General features: G+C 39.1%; 1 protein-coding gene across 4 annotated transcripts in view; it reads left to right on the top strand.

Annotated features, from left to right (window-relative positions):
- Positions 1 to 2,719: 2,719 nt before the first annotated feature.
- lig3 (ligase III, DNA, ATP-dependent) overlaps positions 2,720 to 19,421 on the top strand; it is a 112,572-nt gene continuing 95,870 nt past the window's right edge. For 2 of the 4 annotated variants that reach the window (XM_059973069.1, XM_059973070.1), the window contains exons 1-5: positions 2,856 to 3,065; positions 12,613 to 13,211; positions 13,795 to 13,896; positions 15,723 to 15,917; positions 18,001 to 18,152. In XM_059973069.1, the coding sequence (XP_059829052.1) occupies positions 12,650 to 13,211; positions 13,795 to 13,896; positions 15,723 to 15,917; positions 18,001 to 18,152 (1,011 nt within the window). In that variant the 5' untranslated portion in view covers positions 2,856 to 3,065; positions 12,613 to 12,649. Of the gene's footprint in view, positions 2,812 to 2,855; positions 3,066 to 12,612; positions 13,212 to 13,794; positions 13,897 to 15,722; positions 15,918 to 18,000; positions 18,153 to 19,421 lie in introns of those variants that run through there. The other 2 variants (XM_059973068.1, XM_059973067.1) reach the window with 2 other exon arrangements.

The raw sequence follows: 19,421 nt of genomic DNA, 5'->3' as shown, positions 1-19,421 counted from the left end.
TTTAATACTATTAGGTATATCTTATGGATCTTGGGCTGCTGATCATGAAAGTCACAATGAAATTTCCCTATCATGCACCATTTCTTTGACATCACCTATATTTTTAAATTTCAATTCATAATTCAAGTCAGAATAACTGACGCCAAGATTAAGGAAGGTATTTTGTTGATCACAAATCAAACAGGCCATTAATGACAGGCAATTCGAAGAACTTCTAGTGAGACCCGAAAAAATTGCATTGAAGGCATTCAAAGATGTTGTTGAAAACATTCTTGGCAACTAAAGAACGCCAGACTGCATTGAGCTGGTTGACAACATGCTTCAAGCATACAAAACCACGAAGTGTCACTAAAGATTCATTTCCTGCATTCCCATTTAATTATCTTCCCTGCAAATCTTGCCACTGTCAGTGATGAGCCTGGTGAAAGGTTTCACCATGACATTGTGGTCATGGAGAAACGGTATCGGGCAACCGGAATCCATCAATGCCGGCTGATTATGCAAGAAGCCTCAGACATGGAATAAAAATTAAAATAATCAACAAAACATTTTTAGCTTAGTTGAACTATTGCAAAGCATTAACACCATTTTGCAATTAAAGGCATTATACTCAATAAAAGGTAATTTCTTGTTTCTCCAAATTCCAACGTGATACAAGTAGTCTGAAATTATATTTGTGTTCAGCTTCACGTGGTCTATCATAAAAAGAATTCTGAAGAAGCAATACTTTAGAGAAAAATTGTTATCCAGTAGCATTGTCATTTAGGCATTTCTAAATGCACTACCTCAGTTTTCTGTACTATATTTCTTTGCACCATTCAGTCATAGTTTTTGCACTGATTTATGTGTTTATTGTCATGTTTATTATTTACAAGTATACTGCTTACTCTGAGTTTCACTTGAGCAAGGAAATGAATTGTTCCCTGGTGCATACAACAATAAACTAATGTGAATCATTACTCAGCGGGAAGTGGGATCCTGTTCTATAATCAGAGTGTCCGTCCTTTGAAAATCTCCATGAACTGTTGCCCACCACGATCACAGTGATGCCATATCTGGTAAACGATCCTTTGAGCTTGTAAATGATCTTGAAGAATGGGTCCTTTAAACCGAAGTTTGTAAAGTAACTGCCATGTTCCAATCTGATCTGATTTTCACTGAGAATCAGTCTCAATCCTTTCTAGAAAGTCTCACGTTCTGCACATATGCTCTGGCTCTCTGTTCACGCGGGGAAAGTGAGTACTTTCTCGTTTTGTGTGGAGTCAACCACTCAAACCCAGTAGTGAGAAACAAACACTTCTGACCATTGGAAATAATTCGGAAAATATGTATCTCGGGTGGTCGATGGTTACAACATAGAAACATTGAAAACCTACAGCACAATACTGTAGGTGTGCTGAGCATGTCCTTACCTTAGAAATTACCTAGGGTTACTCATAGTTCTCTACTTTTCTAAGCTCCATGTACCTATCCAGGCGTCGAGCTGTTTTCCGATCTTGGCAACTTACTTGCAAACGTTTTGTCACCATGCGAGGAAACATCGTCAGTGCGCGATTCATTGTCAGCTTGATGGCAACCTCCAACCTGATGGCATGAATATCGATTTCTCGAACTTCCGGTAATTACCCCCTCCCCCTCACCATTTTCCATTTCCCTCTCACACCTTCTCTTCTCACCTACCCATCACTTCCCTTTGGTGCTCCTCCCCCCCCCCTTCCATGGTCTTCTGTCCTCTCCTATCAGATTCCCCCTTCTCCAGTCTTTATCTCTCACCAATCAACTTTCCAGCTCTCTACTTCACCCCTCCTCCTCTCCCAGTTTCACCTATCACCTGCCACCTTGAACTCCTTCTTCCCGTTCCCCCATCTTCTATTCTGACTTCTTCCCCCTTTCTTTCCGGTCCTGATGAAGGGTCTTGTCCCAAAAAGTCGACTGTTTACTCTTTTCCATAGATGCTGCCTGACCTACTGAGTTCCTCCAGCAACTTGTGGGTTGCTTTGGATTTCTAGTATTTGCAGATTTTCTTGCGTTGTCAAGTAAGTTGCCAAGATCGGAGAAAAGCTACAACCCAACCACTTTTGATCAGCTTGAGAACCAAAAATGTCAGATGCTGGAAATCTGAGATGAAAACAAAAACTAGCGGGAACATTTAGTAGGATAGGTAGGATCTGTGCATAGAGAAATAATTCAGGTTGACGTCTTTCTATCATTTGTATGTCCATATGAAGTAGTTTTTATTTGATATTAAAAGCAGATAATGCTAAACTATTGAGAATTACCCAACTATTCCCCACCATCACTACTTCATCATTTCCTGTCAGTCACCTTACATTAAGTCACTTCATCTATTTATATTGATTGTTTTTTCACTGTGTCCTTAACTCTTGTGTTTTTATAGGCTGTATCGGATCCGGAGCAACAACTATTCCGTTCTCCTTTTCAATTGTGTTCTTAGGAATGACAATAAATAATTTTGAAACTATTACTGGCATCTTCTGTTCTTATTTCAGATTTCTAACAACCGTAGATTTTTAAAGTCCTCATTAACCATATTTTAAACATTAATCCATTTTTATTGCAAAATTTTACCCCTTGGGGTAAAAGTTAATTAATAATCCTAGTAATTAAAAAAGCACCTCAGTTTTTTTTGTGTTGGCAAATAATGAAAGGGGCTGGCTGGCTTGCTCCTTTAAATGACGGCCACGTCACTCAGGCTGAAGCGGAGACAAAGCGGCAGCGTGGGGCTGTTAAAGGGGAGGTTTGCGGCCTAGTAGAGCTTGGGCCGCGGTTATCACTGAGCTTTCCTGACAGGTCAGTGAGGGCGAGCCGGGTGGGCGGGAGGCTCCATCGGGCCGGGGAGAGTGGCGGTCTATCCCCGAGTTGAGAATGGGCTGCAGGCTGCCCTGGACCTGCTTCCTATGGCCCGTGGCTGTTTATGCGAGAGGGGATTAACGTTGAACGACTCAACGTGTCTGGGCCAGGAGGCCTCGGCCTCGATTTTTTGGCGTAGCCGCTTCCAAGAAGGGGATGAGGGGAAAACAAGGGACAGGCAAGATGCTGCTTAGGTAGGAAGAGCACACTGATTTAGCAGCGTTGTTGATGGTGGTTAAAAAGTTTAACCACACACAGCTTCACTCCTGACGCTGTGAATAAGGTGTCAGGGGACTCCCCTTATCTCCTGATAGCCGTCTTCAGTCGTGTCGCCTGGTATATGCAGCGTGTCCAATTGGGTGCCGTAAAGCGCTTTACAGTTTAAATACCTCTCTTCTCTCGGACAGAAGATATAAAAGCCTGACAGCACGTTCAATGAATCTCAAGGACAACTTCTACCTCTTTGTTAATAGTTCCCAAGGACTCTAGACCTCCCAATCTATCTCGTTATAATCCTGCACCTTATTGTTTACGTGAAATGTACTTCAACTGTAACTGTTACATATTATTCTGCGGCGTTATTGTTTACCTCGATGCACTATGTAACGATAAACACAAGAGATTCTGCAGATGCTGGGAATCCACAGTAACACACCCAGATGCTGGAGGAAATCGGTAGATCAGACAGCGTCTATGGTAGTTTATTCCTCTCCATAGATGATGCCTGACCTGTTGAGTTCCTCCTGCATTTTGTGTTTGTTGCGCTGTGTAATGGTCTGTATGAACAGTAGCCAAGTCTACCTGCGACAATAACAAACCAATTCCAAATCTTTTGAAGAATGGGCACTTGTGATGTATAGGACATGTGGCATGTTTATGCACAGCAAGATCCCTCAATCTGGAAGGTGCGAACAAGCAGATCGACAGTTTTGTTTGGTGGGAATACATTGGGGGCAGTGGTGAGAATTCTGCTCGAAATAGTGCTGTGGAATTGTGTACAATACATCTCTTTGAAAGGGCAGAGTTAGTTTAATGTGTCTTAAAGGTTGACAATTTATGGCACTGTGCATAGTACTGTATTTCATTGTAGTGACAACATAGGTTCTTATTCTGTGGATTATTATCTGGATTTGGAGTTTAACTGTACAGCTTTTTAAACTAGCAGTAGAGGAACAGATTAAAATATTCACACCCTAGGTCTGGAACTTACTGTGCCATTAGATCTAGTCCATTTGTTCACTATGGCATAATTTCCTAGTTATGCTCTTGTTTAAAAATAACTTTATCTATGCTGAGGTTTTTAGTTGTTCCATCACACATTACTGGATTTTCTGAGGAGTTGGGGGAGGATTTTCTAAGCTTTAACATGATTTGTAATAATGAACAAACAACTTCTGCCTAAATGTGTGCTGGGGAGGAATTTACCTTTGGCAATCAATGCTAAACTGATGCAAGTTAATCTGTTTGCCAGCACTCCTTCTTAATGCCTCTCCTCCCCTTCTTACCCCATCCCTGATATATTTAGTGTTTTCCCCCCTCCTTTTTTCTCTCTGTCTTTCTGCCCATCACTGCCTGTTCTCCATCTCCCTCTGGTGCTCCCCTCCCCCTTTCTTTCTCCCTAGACCTCCCATCCCACGATCCTTTCCTTTGTCCAGCTGTGTATCCCTTTTGCCAGTCACCTTTCCGGCTCTCAGCTTCACCCACCCTCTCCAGTCTTCTTCTGTCATTTCGCATTTTCCCCTCCCCCTCCTATTTTCAATTCTCTTACTATCTTTCCTTTTGGTTAGTCCTGACGAAGGGTCTCAGCCCGAAACATCGACAGTGCTTCTTCCAATAGATGATGCCTGGCCTGCTGTGTTATACCAGCATTTTGTGTGTGTTGCTTGAATTTCCAGCATCTGCAGATTTCTTCGTGTTTACTCCTTCAGTTAGTTGACTTGAATAAACTGAATAAATGAGGGTTGTGGAGATACTGGTGTAGAAACCCTCTCATCTGTTGAATATGGTGATGAAAGACTTTTTGTTTACCTCTCTCCATGTCTGCTCATTCTGTGAAGTAATTTTCATGTATTTCAACCACATAGAATTTTTCCAGTACTTTTATTGGAGGGAAAGTTTATCAACTTGTCCTTAATGTTTCCCTTATATATTATGGTGAATATGAATGTGGTCTATTCCAAAGTGATCCCACATCCAAATCCATTTTTTAAATGTGATTTGACAAAGGCTATGCATATACATTTATGAACAAATATGATTTTTCTTAAGCTTATATTTCTCAAAAGCCTCATTCTTGAAGCAAAAGGCATTGATGATATGAAGATTGGTGGAGGAGCATATAGTGTTGAGGAAACAGGATGCAGAAGGATTTAGAATATGCACGGTCATGCACTTTAGTAGTAGAAATAAATGAGAAGTCTATTTCTAAACGGAGAAAATCCAAGGATCTGAGATGCAGAGGGACCTGGGAGACCTTGTGCAGAACACCCTGAAGGTTAACTTGCAGGTTGAGTCGGTGGTGAGGAAGGCAAATGCCATTTTTAGCATTCATTTCAGAAGGGTCTAGAATACAAGAGCAAGGATGTGATGCTAAAGCACTGGTGCGACCTCACCTTGAGTATCGTGAACAGTTTTGGATCCTTTATCTTAGAAAAGATGTGCTGCCATTGGAGAGGGTCCAGAGGAGGTTCACAAGGATGATTTCAGGAATGAAAGGATCATCATATGAGGAACATTTGATGGCTCTGGGTCTGTACTCACTGGAATTCAGAAGGATGAGGAGGGATCTCATTGAAACCTTTCGAATGTTGAAAGGCCCAGACAGAGTAGGTGTGGTAAGGATGTTTCCCATGATGGGAGAGCCTAGGACAAGAGGGCACATCTGCAGGATAGAAAGGCGCCCTTTTAAAATAGAGATGCGGAGAAATTTCTTTAGCCAAAGGGTGGTGAATTTGTGAAATTTGTTACCACATGCAGCTATGGAGGCCGGGTCGTGGGGTGTGTTTAAGGCAGAGATTGATAGGTTCTTGATTGAACATGGCATCAAAGGGAGAAGGCCGGGAACTGGCGTTGAGGAGGAGATAGAAAAACGGATCAGCCATGATTGAATGGCTGAGCAGACTTGATGGGCCAAATGGCCTAATTCTGCTCCTATGTCTTATGGTCTATGATTTTTAAGTAATTGTCAAGTTGCAGTAGTGTTTTTGTTTTAAAAGCAATGCTTATGGATTTTAACATTAACTGTCTGTTTTTCAGAAATCTTTGATATTCTTAAGATTTTCACACCAGATATGAAAAAATGATTAATTGATCTCTGTTACTGTGAGATAGTAGAATGCACAGTTTTCTTGTACTCCTACTTCAGCCTTTATTTCCACATCACAACAGAAATGACATTTCTGTGCAGGAAGGACCCAACTAGTTCTATTCTATGTTGGTTTAAATGTTTCTGTGAGAGTTCAAGTTTATTGCCATCTGACTGTACATATATAAATCCAAAGGAAACAGAAGTTCCTCCAGACCACCGTGCACCTACAAAACATATAACACACACATAAACCAAAACATCTCCATAAAGAAGTGAGTAAAATAATTCAAAATGAATGCAGCATAGTTAAACAGTAGAGTATACAGTAAGCAGCTTGCTGACCTAGTGACGAGACCTTGGTGAAGGCAAGGTCTTCATTAGTTTCACAGCCTGAGGGAAGAAACTGTTACAGAGTCTGGCTGTCTGAGTCCTTCCTGCTGATAGTAGGTCAAAGAAATTGTGGGATGGGTGGGAGGAATCCTCAAACATGCTTTGGGTCCTTCGTCAGCAAAGCTACTGGTATATGACACAAATAGGGAGGTGGGGGAGACACAGTAATTCTCTGTGGTTTTTACTATCCAATGTAAGGTGCTGCGCTCTGATGCCTTGCAGTCTCCATACCACACAACGATGCAGCCAAACAGGACACTGTCAATAGTGCACCTGTAGAAAGTTGTTAGAATAGGGGTGGGGAGGTTTGCATGTCCTTTCTCCTCAAAAAGTGTAGATAGTACTTCTTGACTAGAAAGGTGGTGTTTTGGATTCAGATTAGATTGTTTGTTATGTGCATACCAAGGAACTTTGTGCTCTTCACTCTCTCCACAGCAGAGCCATTGATGCTCAATGAAGACCGATTGATCTGTGCCTTCTAAAGTCCACGCTCAGAGATTCGACATTTTAGTGTATCATTACTCCAGTTGTAAAGCACTGTATTACTGATTGCATGTTCTATTTCCTTTGCCTCTCTGTAATTCTGCCCTCTGGCCGTTATGCCACAGGCGTTTAGGGCAGCAATGAAGGTCCTCTGTCTCTGGTGGTGTTAGTAGCTCTGTTTTCACCACTGTCAGTCATGCAAGTTCCAGGTGGAGACTCAGGAATACTGTCACACTCAGATGTAGGAGGATTCTTCATTGGTGTTTCCGTAACAGTTGTATTTTACCAGCTTTGAGCTGAATCCCTGAACCTGCAGGGCCACCCTTAGTCTGGCTTCTACCTTTGACCTGTTTGGCATGGGTGACTCTACCAAGAGCCAAAGCATAAAGCTCTGACTCCAGCCAACATAGGTCATTGAGGCCGCAAGCTTCCAAACCCCACAGCAAGGTCGTGGTCCTCTTGGAGGTCTAATTCTAAAGCTTGGAAGTAATATTGTTTTATTAGTCAGAACAAAATAGTTGGTTGACGTGATGCTTATCGCCTTTTCAAAAATGCATTTTTCAAAATGAAAGATCAGATTCACTTTCAAATGAATCTGTTTGTATAATCGTAGGTTCACCTCATAAAATGATGCATCATTGCGTATGAATAGTGCTGAGAAGTTGAATTGTAATGAGGTTCTTCTGTAACAAAGCAAAATGCCTTTTGTGTAAAAAGGCTGATGTTGTTTGAGAAGTTGGGCTTGGCTGCAGGATTTTTTTTGGATATAGTTGACCAGCAGTTTATGTCTACATTGCTTTCTAGTTTAGCAACATGTGATTTTTAAGAAACCCCTTGAGCATAGAACCAGAAAGGAATTTTTGTTTAAAACATTGAAGACGTGTTGCTGGCAATTAATGGCAGCCATTGAGAATTAACATTTTCCTTTTGGAGTTCTGCACATTTGTTAAAATAACTGATCTCATTTTTGTTTCATGTGCATGATTTTATTTGATTTTGGTGGGGGAGTAAAATAAAGTAAATGAATGTGGACAGACAAGGAATTGTGAAGTTATGTGAAAGAAAACTAATATACCTGCAAGAAATAATTTAGTTACATTTAAAATACAACAAAGTGAATAATTCTGTGATCACTGGCAAACTGTTGATTGGATTTAAGAGTTGCTCAGTATAATTTGACAAGTTCAGATCTGCTTGTCGTGAAGTAGAAAAATGAACAAGCTGTCACAAAATTAAAAGACTGTTGAAATTTAAGATGTTCGTTCAGTCATGGGCACACACAGGGGCCACATTGAATCAAGTGGGTGGACCGCTCAGTTGTTTCATCTGAGCCTCTGTGGAGCTCTGGAGCATGAATTCCAACTTGACAGAAAGTACTCCCTCCTCATCTGCCGGGGTCCCAGTGCATAGATTCAAACAGCCGCGGATTGGGAAAACCCGGAAGTTCTGTCTCCAGCACTTGTTGTTTGAGCATGTATGGACTTTTTTCTTGTCATTATTCCCTAAACAATACAGTACAACAACTATTTACATAGCATTTACATTGTATTAGGTATTATAAATAATCTAGAGATAATTTAAAGTATATAGGAGGATGTGCGTAGGTTACCATGGATCAGAAATTTTAAAAAAACGGAAGTTCTCTAAATCGGAACAGGTACATCAGGTATTATTTAGTGTCAGTTAGTCAAATGTTTGTCTTAGTATATAGTATATATTTTACCTTTCTATGCATATAAAACATTTAAGAAACGTGTGTATTTCATTAATTAAACCACTGCGTTGCTTAGTAATGATTGTAGCTTTCATCGGGGCAGGGCCTTTCACATGTGCCAATATTCTCACTTTATTCCTTAAAATTGTTCCGATCGTTGACTGTCTGTAGCTTAACGCTTTTCCAATGACCGATGGTGTTTCACCTCTTTTCGATCGCTTTATTATTTCCATTTTACTGTGGGCAGCAGGTCCCAAGCTCTGCTGGGTCCTAAAGTCCGCCGACTTGAGCATCCGCATTTTTTAGTATCTACGGGGGGGGGGGGGGATCCCGGAACCAATCCCCCGCGGATAAGGAGGGCCGGCCAACTGTATCTGCCAGTGGATTCTAAAAATGATCTGTGAAAGCATGGTAAATAATTTTAAAAAAACGATGTCCCTGACCTTGATAAACCCTGCAATATGCAGTGACCTAGTTATGAGAGCCGTGTTTCCGTTCTCCAAGAATGAAAGTGGAGTAATATTGAGATGGGAATTTGTTAATACTGTATATACAATTTCCTCTCTACAGCAATGTCCTCAGTGCATTTATACAAAAAAAAAATCCAAAGCTATTATGTCTATGAACTGGTTCTGTAAATCACAATGCGAAGTGGTAACCTTCTGCCCCAGTATTCAAAGATGTAATATGCTTATTGCTAGGACAGAAGATTATGCTGTTGCTGGGCTTAAAATGACTATTTTCTTGGAAGCAGACTTGTCACTCACACTGGTGCTTTATTAAACAAATACTATTGATGATAAATTTAACAGACATCTTTATAAGGGAGAAGTAGCTAGATGCAAGCAATGAATTTGTGCAATGTTTTGAATTAGCTGTAGTCACAGAGACTAAAAGTTGACTTGTCTTATTAACTGAATTATTCATCTGATAGCAAATTAAAAATTTTAGCCAAATGCATTTATAAAAATCACAAAGGTGCCCTGAGTGGAACCAAAATTAAAGACCAAAAATATCAATTCTTGAATATATATCCTACTTGTTGTCTAAATCATAAATTAATAAGAATTTTGTGATCTGACAACTTCTGTGATCCAGCATGTTTTGAATCTATAATATAAATGTATGCACACTGACTAAATCTGACTAAGATCTAGGACTAATTTCTAGCTAATCAGTGTAACTTTCATGATCTCATCCAATTTAGAGAAATCGGATTAATTTGAAATCCTGATGGTTTAGCCTCTGGCTCAGTGTGTGACTTGACAGTCCAGGATGTATGGTTAGGGTTGGGCTAAGAATGTGAGGTAGGGTCCAAGGTGCTCTGTATTCCCTGTTCCCTTTAAACTCACTGGGTTTACTGGAAAAATTACTCCACTGTTGTGTAAAATGATTTAAAAAAAATATTAAAAGTTTGTTGAGTTATTAGATTAACATCTAATAACCTAGAAAATGTGTTGGTCTAACACCACCAAAATCACAAGCATACTAGTTCATCAGTGTTGTACTACAGTATAAAGACACAAAATGCTGGCAGAACTCAGCAGGCCAGACAGCATCTATGGGAGGAAGTAGTGACAACGTTTCAGGCCGAAACCCTTCATCAGGAGGGTTCATGACTCCTAATGAAGGGTTTCGGCCCGAAACGTCGTCACTACCTCCTCTCATAGATGCTGTCTGGCCTGCTGAGTTCTGCCAGCATTTTGTGTTTTTATTTATTTCCAGCATCTGCAGATTCACTCATGTTTCCTTTGTACTACAGTATATTTGCTTGGCCTGTCCAAAAATCCATTGAAATGGATACCAATCTTAGCATCTGGCTTCTTGCTTTATTATTCCTATCAATTTACTCTTTACTGTATAAAATATTATACAATATTTTATACTGTATAATAGTGGTTTCCACATTCTTATTAATGATTTTACTGATTTCATATTGGATTTATTAGTATCAATTTTATTTGTGATCTATAGTTTATGCTTCCTGCACAGTGCTAGCTGACCCAAATCCCTTGCGATTCACCAGTTTGAAATGTATAGATTGAAAAGTACGTTTCATTAGCTGATGTGATGCTAGCAACTTGAGCTAAGATGTAATTATCTGAGCTTGTGTCAAGAAAGGTACATTAATATTACTCCCTTTGTCCAACAACAACTAACTTCCCGAGTATTGGACTGATAGAGTAGTGTAGCACAGAACCCTGACCTTCGGCTCTCACTCATCCATGCTGTTACCTGACCACGGTTTTGTTTACTGTGGGTGTCACTTTAAAACACCAATGCTAACTGAAATGCTTATCTACCCCATTTCCCTGCATTTGGCCCATATCCCTCTCCTTTCCTATCATGTACCTGTGCAAATACTTTTTAACTATTGTAATTCCACCTGCTTCTACCACCTCTGGCGTCTTGCTCCATGCACCTACCATCTTCTATGTGGAAAACCAAACCCTTCAGATCCTTTAAATGTTTTCCTTACACCATAAGCCTATGTCCTCGAGTTGTAAACTCCTTTATAGCACTGAAACAAGACCTTTAGTCCAACTTATCTGTACTGAGCAAGATACTCATTTAAGATGGTACCATTTGCGTGCATTTGACCCATAACCCTATAAACTAGGGGTTCCCAAACTTTTTTATGTCACGAACCCCTACCATTAACTGAGGGGTCTGTGGACCCCAGGTGGAGAACCCCTGCTCTAAGCCTTTCCTATTCATGTACCTGTCCAAATGTTTTTTTAAATGTTTTTGTACCTGCCTCAGACATTTCTTCTAGCATTGGAGCTTCCACCTTTGGGAAAGGGGTGGTGGGGAATCGGTGGAACTACCTTGTTTCTGCCCCTCATAATTTCATAAACCTCTATTAAATCACTGCTCAGCCTCCTGTGCACCAGTGAGAAAAATCCTAGACTCTATTCTAGGCAACAGCTTAGTGAATCCCCATTCTCTCTCACAATACCATGTGCTTGCTGTGTTGTAGTGACCAGAGCTGGACACAGCGTAGCCACCCAACGCCTTGTTCAATGGAACATGACGTTTCAACTCTTCAACTCAATACCTCTACCTAAAAGCTAACATCATTCCCCTATCCATATGTGTCATCATTTTCAAAGGATTATGAATTTGAATGTACATATTGCTTTATCAAGACTTCTAAGACCTTTAATGTTTATTGTGTATGATGTCAACACTGAATCAGCATGTCATTTTGTGAAAGTGCTATTTTGAGCACTGAGCAAGGATGACATTGGATGGCTGTATCCCACAGTCTCAATTTCTGTCTTTAGGCAGAGCTAAACGGATGAGATTTATGTTTGTGAAAAACTGACAAAATATTTTTTTGCCGGGTCAGTGCTTAACAAATTTCTTTACGACTAGCCTTAATGTTAAGATTTTTTGACTGGTTTGCTACAGAAATTAATGTAACATTACTTGGTTTATTATTTTCTTGAAGATGTGAAGCTGAACAGTGATGATTGGAAATGTTAACAATGTATCTGAAAATAAATTAACATGGTTTACCCTTGCCAACATTGGAATTGTCAATCTCTTTGAAGATTGGAATGTACATCAGGGTATGTGTGAATGACTTGATATCCTGCTGTACATTTTGAGCTGAAGTACTAAATTGGCTATTGCGGCATTAATTTGCTATTTGAGAAATGTGCTTTTGTAAATTGTTACCAGCTCTGCAATGTGGCAAGTTTAAGTGTAATTAGCATTGAAAATGGTGGCCAATTGTTAATTATTAGTCAAATGCTGCTATAATCAATCAGCTTTTCTTCTGCAATGGAAATTACTTTAAATGATAAATACCTTATTTTAAGTTTTTCTCTCTCCCTTGCAGGTGTTGCAGATGATCAAATAACTGACATGAAACCTCCATGTACAGGCTGCTTTCATATTTTACGCAACTCTTGCGTCGACTAGAGAAGACTCTTCCTGTACAAAGTCAGCTAGATACTTTGGCAGCTGAAAGCCAAAGCATTTCCTCCTCGTTTTCTATTACATATTTTCAACTTGTTCATCCCTCCTCGGCACGTTTGGTTGTTAACAGTAACTGGCTGCCAACAGAGCAAGGTGTGAGGCATTGTGCGTTCAGCCCAATCTTGGTGACATTCTCTTGGGCTCCTAGTTGCACATTTTTAATACCAAAAGCCAAAATGCCGGAGCAGCGATATTGTGTGGACTATGCAAAGCGTGGCACAGCTGGCTGTAGGAAGTGCAGGGAGAAACTCCCTAAGGGATCAGTGCGGATTGGAAGGATTGTGCCAAACCCGTTTTCTGAGGGAGCCGAGATGAAGGAATGGTATCACATTAAATGCATGTTTGAGAAGCTGGAAAGAGCCCGACTAAGCACCAAGAAAATTGATGACTTAACTGATCTGGAAGGTTATGAAGAACTTCAAGATCCTGAGAGAGATTTGATCAACCAACACATTAAAGGTCAGAGCAAGATCTTGACAATAGATTGCATTATTAGATGAATTCATGCAGTGATCTTTGTGATTTTTAAATCCAGCGGGTTAATGGGTAGAATGAATTCCTTTTTCTTAGCCGTCAATGAACTGGATGGATTTGAAGTTCTGCATTTCGTAAGAGGCTAGAATTGAGCTGAAGATGAAGATACGACTTTGCATTTGGCAGTGTTGTCCCTGTGCTGAAGATTAGGAGGGCAAATATTCATGGTTCTTGTCCTGATTACTGCCCAAAACTTTAATTAGAAAGTATGGATGTCTATTGAGACTTACAATGTCCCTTATGCCAAATACTTTTTTTTGGCTCACTGTGCTTTCACGTGATAAGAAGTGAAATAAGTTGGGACAACTTCCTTGGAAGCAGAAAGTGAGGATTGTCTGACTCGTCACAGGATTTTTTGTGCTGATGTCAGTGATTAATTTCCAGGAACATACATGTTTAGGAACATGGCTTTCCTAGCTTATAAATAACTTGCCTCTTGGATTGTGATTTTAGATTGGTAGGTATGCTTCATAAAAAAGTACTAATAAAGCTTTTATCTTTCTTCTAGAGCTTGCAGTCAAGAATGGCTTGTTATCTTCCAAAGTCAAGCCCACCCAAAGTAACCCAACTGCAGCCACTCCTTCACCTCGTAAATTCTCTGGCTTCTCTGGTAAAGATGTATACTCCTTTGCTATTATTCCTCCGTGGCAATATTCTTTGTGAAGTACTTTCCTTCACTTCATACGTTCTTCTTTCAAGAAATTCTAGCAGGTGCAGGCTTGCAGAAAAAAATTAAGATTTTATTTATGACTATCAGGTCTCAGATGATATCAGTTGGTAGAGAAGAGGTACTGCAGATTAGTTCGTATTAGACAATTTTTAAGTTTCTTTTTGACTACCGTTCACTTGTATATACCTGCACATAGAACATAGAAACTTATAGCACATTACGGTCCTTTGGCCCACAATGTTGTGCCGACCATGTAACCTACTCTAGAATCTGCCTAGAATTTCCCTGGCTCCAAATTTATCTGATCAGTGTTTCCGATGTAACCAAGAAACTGGTACTTTTTTACATTCTACATGGTCTTGTTCTAAAATTCAACCTTTTTGGACAAATTTAAGACTTTTACTGGAACAAATTACAGGAACACAACTTCCTCATAATCCAATATTACTCTTACTAGGTGATATTGAAGGGATAAAACCGAAACCCAAACTAAATAAATATCAGAAAGAATTCATAAAAATTGCACTGGCAGTAGCCAAAAAGGCTATTGCAGTTACTTGGAAATCGGATACATATTTAAGTATAGATTGTTGGAAGAAAGAAATTTATGGCTGTATTCCACTAGAAAAAATTACTTATAATTTAAGAGATAAATATGAAACATTTCTGAAAATTTGGTGCCCTTATTTACAAAAGATAGGATTAAATATATAGGTGCTCTGAAGATGAAACAATTGGTTATTTGGGGAAAGAAATAAATATATATACTAAAGTTATTACGAACTCCATGGAGCATGTGGGGATCTTCCAATATCCAGGCACTCTTTCTTTTTTTCTTTCTTTCTTTTTTTTTCTATAGGGAAGTTAGGGGGGAAGGGTTATATACATTTTTTTTCTATACTTTACTCTGTAATCACTTAAAAACGCAATAAAAAAAGTTTTCAAAAAAAAAAGAATTTCCCTGGCGCATAGCCCTCTATTTTACCTATCTAAGAGGCTCTTAAAAGACCCTATTGTATCTGCTTCCACCACCTCCACCAGCAGTGCATTCCATTCACCCACCACTATATAATAGTGAAGTAGTCAAAAGGAAAAGTTGTTGCTGCTGAATTTTTTTATTTGTTCCTGATTTTGGTGCGTGCACTTTCTAATTGGAACTGCGTATTTAATCATCCTCACACATCTGTATCTGCTCAGAACTAAATGGCACAATTAGTCTTGTCCAGAAATGGATTACTTAACGATTTTTGAGGAAGTTTTGTTCAAAATAATTATTATTGGTCGTAGTTACTTCAAACTCATTGCATGTGACCAATTTTGAGAGGCGCATTCACTATTGGTAGTATTCTCTGGTTAAAATATGTGATGCTATAGAGTTGAGATGAACTGCAAAGATGTATTCAGAGAGGCATCCAGATTAAGATGCATAAAAAGAATGGAATGATTCACTTCTGTGGTCTGAAGAAACAGAATGGGAGGGATCTGAATGTCAGATAAACCTGTTGGGTCGCTCAGTTTATTTTTTGCTGTAATTTCAACATGGGATGCCATGAAAGTGCATCATCCGTAATTTAATTTGATTATAGACTTTAATTTTTAAAAGTTTTCAGCATGGCAGTTAGCATTTGCAAGCGAAAGCAGGTTATACAAGGAGAAAGTCAGATGCTTCTCTTGAGATGTTAACACAATTTTCCCTTGCAGATACTGTTGCACTCTATGGTTTCATTAACTGTATTTCTATACAATTTTACTTGCTATAACTACAGCTAAAGCAGAATCCCTTGGTGAAGAACCCTCTACCTCCAAAAGTGCACTATCAGTTGGAACATGTGACCCCAACCACAAGGATTGTTCCTTGCGGGAATTCCGTAAACTGTGTGCAAGTATTGCAGATAAACCCAGCTATAATATTAAAACGCAGATCATACAAGACTTTCTGAAGAAGGGCACTGGTGGAGATGGTAAGTTCCTTTTCATTTCCTTTCTAACACAATTTCTACAAATGTAATCCACTGAAGTGAAGAAAAAAATCCAAATGGTGGGATTGTCCTTTGCTTATTAAAATGAAAGGCTTAATTCAAAGAAAAACTCTGGGAAACTCATGGCCTTGCCCCGCAATCCACATTTCCCCCCCTAATTTTATGTTAGAAGTCTGTTGAGATGGTAGTTGTCATTTCAATGCCTGGTGATGTATCAGTGTGAAACTAGTGCAGTTTACTGGACAGTGCTAGGTAGCAATCTATTATCAATATTTATTTCACTGTTGAGATACTTTTAATAAAATCTTTGTTATAATAGCAATGATTGGTTAGTATTCTGTGGTGGGGACTTTTGGGTACAATTTTAGTTTTGTGATGACCCACTTTCTGCGCAGGCGAGCTGGCTCACAAATAGCCTGCGAGCGGGGAGAGACGTTGGTGATGCACCTCTGATGTCATTTCTGCCCGGAGAGGGCGGGAGCTAGGGATTAAAAGCCAGCGCCGCGAAGTTTGAATAAACTAATCTTGAAATGACTTACCGACTGCGTGTCATTGTCTCTAGTTCTGTATATCGTACATCGCTACGGTTTCTTATTTGCTAGTACTTAGCATATGTAATTATTTAAATATACTATTGGGTAATTGATGCGTCTGAATAAGCTGGAAATTTGGTCACGTGCTGATTAATATGTCATCATAGATCTTTTAATTATTGCCACATAGAAGGCAGTTTTGCCCATTGGGTTCATATATACTCTTGAAAGAACAATTCAATTGATGTGATGTCTCCTTTATCCCTACTGATTTCCAGGTAGCCCTGGCGCATATTCTATCTTGCATTCCCAGTAATCCCTTTCCCCTCTAGTTCTTTTGCCACTTACAATAATCTCCAAAAAAATTATTTAACCAATCAGTATATCTTTGTGATGTGGGAAGAAACTGGAGCAACAGTGGAAACCATAATTTACATGATCATGGAGAGAGTATGCCAACTCCATAACACCCAAAGGCATGAGTTGTGACACAGCAGCTTCAACATGTCTGCCCTTCAATATATCTGTCTCAGAAGCAGCAGTGACCATTTAATACTAATGTTTCTTTTGCTCATGGTGGTACAACATGGAAATTGGCTCTTCTCCCTTTTGCCTCAACGCTGGTCATCAATACTTATCACGTTTCCAAGTGTGTCGTCCATTGTTCCTGAGCTATGATTTTGGAGAGTGGCGCAAAAACCTTGCTGAAGCCCATGTAGACTATATGAATGGCTCTGTGGTCATCAATGCAGTTGATTGCCTTTAAATATTCAGTCAAATTAGTTGAACAGGATCTGTTCTCAACAGAGTCATACTAACAATCCCAAAGTCCTTGAGTCCTGAAATGCAGGTTAATTTTATGCATCAGAACTTTTTCTCAATAATTTCCCATCGACTGATGTTAGACTTGCCACCTTGTAATTGCCTTGTAAAAGCCTGCTGGCACATGTGAATAAAAATACCAACTTCACTGTTCTCCAATCATTTTGCACCTCCTGAGGCCTTAGTTCTAATGCATACATCTACCACAAAAAAACTAGTTACTTTATCACTTTTGTTTTTCTGTTTTTACTGTATTTATTCATAATAACTAAACAAATTAGATTTAAATATAAAGAAAAAGTGAATTGGTTACTCTTGGTGGTTAGTTTTCACCCCTTCTAAATAGTATAACATAGTTTCAGTTCAATATAAGCTACATATTTTGTGTTGTCATAATATCTGGTGTGCCTCTGTTATCTGATGGCTCCCCTCATTTTCATAGTCAAAATTTTGGAAAATTTTCAAACTTAAGGAAAAGGTTAGGTGTGCTGCCTGAACCTGCTTAGTGTGTCTGGCACCTTCTGTTTTTGTTTCAAATTTTTCTAAATCTGCAGTTTTACTTTTAATTTATTGTATGAGTACACTGGTGTGCAAGTTGTATGGATGTGCAAGTCCTTCTTATCCTGCCTTCCTAAAATATATACAAACGTTTGTAGATCAATTTGTACACTATTGTCTACAATAATAGTTTTTTTTTTAAACCCTCTCAGGTAAATTCCATGGAGATGTATATCTGACTGTCAAGCTACTTTTACCAGGTGTGGTGAAAACAGTTTATAACCTGAATGACAAACAGATTGTCAAACTGTTCAGCAGAATATTTAACTGCAACCTTGATGACATGGTTCGAGACTTAGAACAGGTTTGTTGCATTGTTTGATTTAAACTGGTATAATGGCAAACTGCTACAAATGCTCAATTGAGATCATGAAGGAAGAAAGATGTAGTTGGCTATGTGTGGATTAAGTTCAGGATATGATGTTTGAGCGTATACCTTTCATCACAACTAAGTTAGTTTAATTTTAGTGAAATGAAGTATAATTAATAGATAGACCAATTATTAAAAGAAAAACATTGTTATCTAACTGCCAAGTGAATTAAAAGTAACAGCAAAGTAAGTGGCAACAGGAAAAGTATATGAAGTTTAAGGGGAGCATGAGGGAAAACTTCTTCACTCAGAGGATCGTAAGAGTATGGAATGAGCTGCCAGCACAATTGGAGCATGCAAGCTGAATATCAATGTTTAAAAGCAGTTTGGATAAGTACATGATTGGTAGGGTTATGGAGGTCAGGATACTACAAGAAAGGTAATTCAGTAGTGAAGATGCAATAGAGATTTGCTCCAAGGTTTGCCTGGGATGGAAGTCCCTAGCTATGAGGAAAGATTGGCTAGGTTGGTTTTCTTAGGAGAGACTGAGGGTAATCTGATTGAGATATACACATTTTGAGGAGCTTAAGTGGGTAGATACTTTTCTTTTATCAGTGGAATCTATTACTAGAATGTTTAGGTTTAAGGAATGGGGTAGGAAATTCCAGAAGGAATTCCCAACATTTAAGAGAGATTTAGAAGAATATTTAAAACTCCATGGCGAACGTTGGTGTGAGCAAAATTCTAGAAAATGGATTAGAATGCTAAGATAGGTGGGATGGAAATTGACCCAAAAGGCCCATTTTTGTGCTGTATGATTTTATAAAAAAAGAGAAAATGTAGGGGGAAGCTTTGGACCCACAATTCACTAAAAGCAATAATTTAGGCTTAAAATTCCTAAATTACCAATGTTTCTTTAACTACTGAATAATTTTGGAAATGAAATTTGTAATTTAGCCACAGTAGGCAAAAACTAAGGTGAAGGTCCTAATTGATAGCTGAACTCTGTTTCTGAGAATGGGAGCAATTTTTTTTAAAAGCTTATTCTTTTGGAAGATCTAGCATTTTGGAGTGGTTATGCAGTATTTGGAGGATGGGTAGGGTGAAGAATGGGAGCAAAATTAACAGACTTCATTGCGACAGTGAGATAAAGATTTAAATTATTTCTAAGCTGAGATGTTGTTAGCCGTAACAACCATTTTGACAGAGACTTGGAAGTATACTTGAACTTTCTGTACTGTAAAATTCTTCGGCAATCTTTTT

The sequence above is a fragment of the Hypanus sabinus genome, chromosome 6, assembly GCF_030144855.1.
Source record: "Hypanus sabinus isolate sHypSab1 chromosome 6, sHypSab1.hap1, whole genome shotgun sequence".
NCBI lineage: Eukaryota > Metazoa > Chordata > Chondrichthyes > Myliobatiformes > Dasyatidae > Hypanus > Hypanus sabinus.
This window is presented reverse-complemented; position numbering and strand designations above follow the sequence as displayed.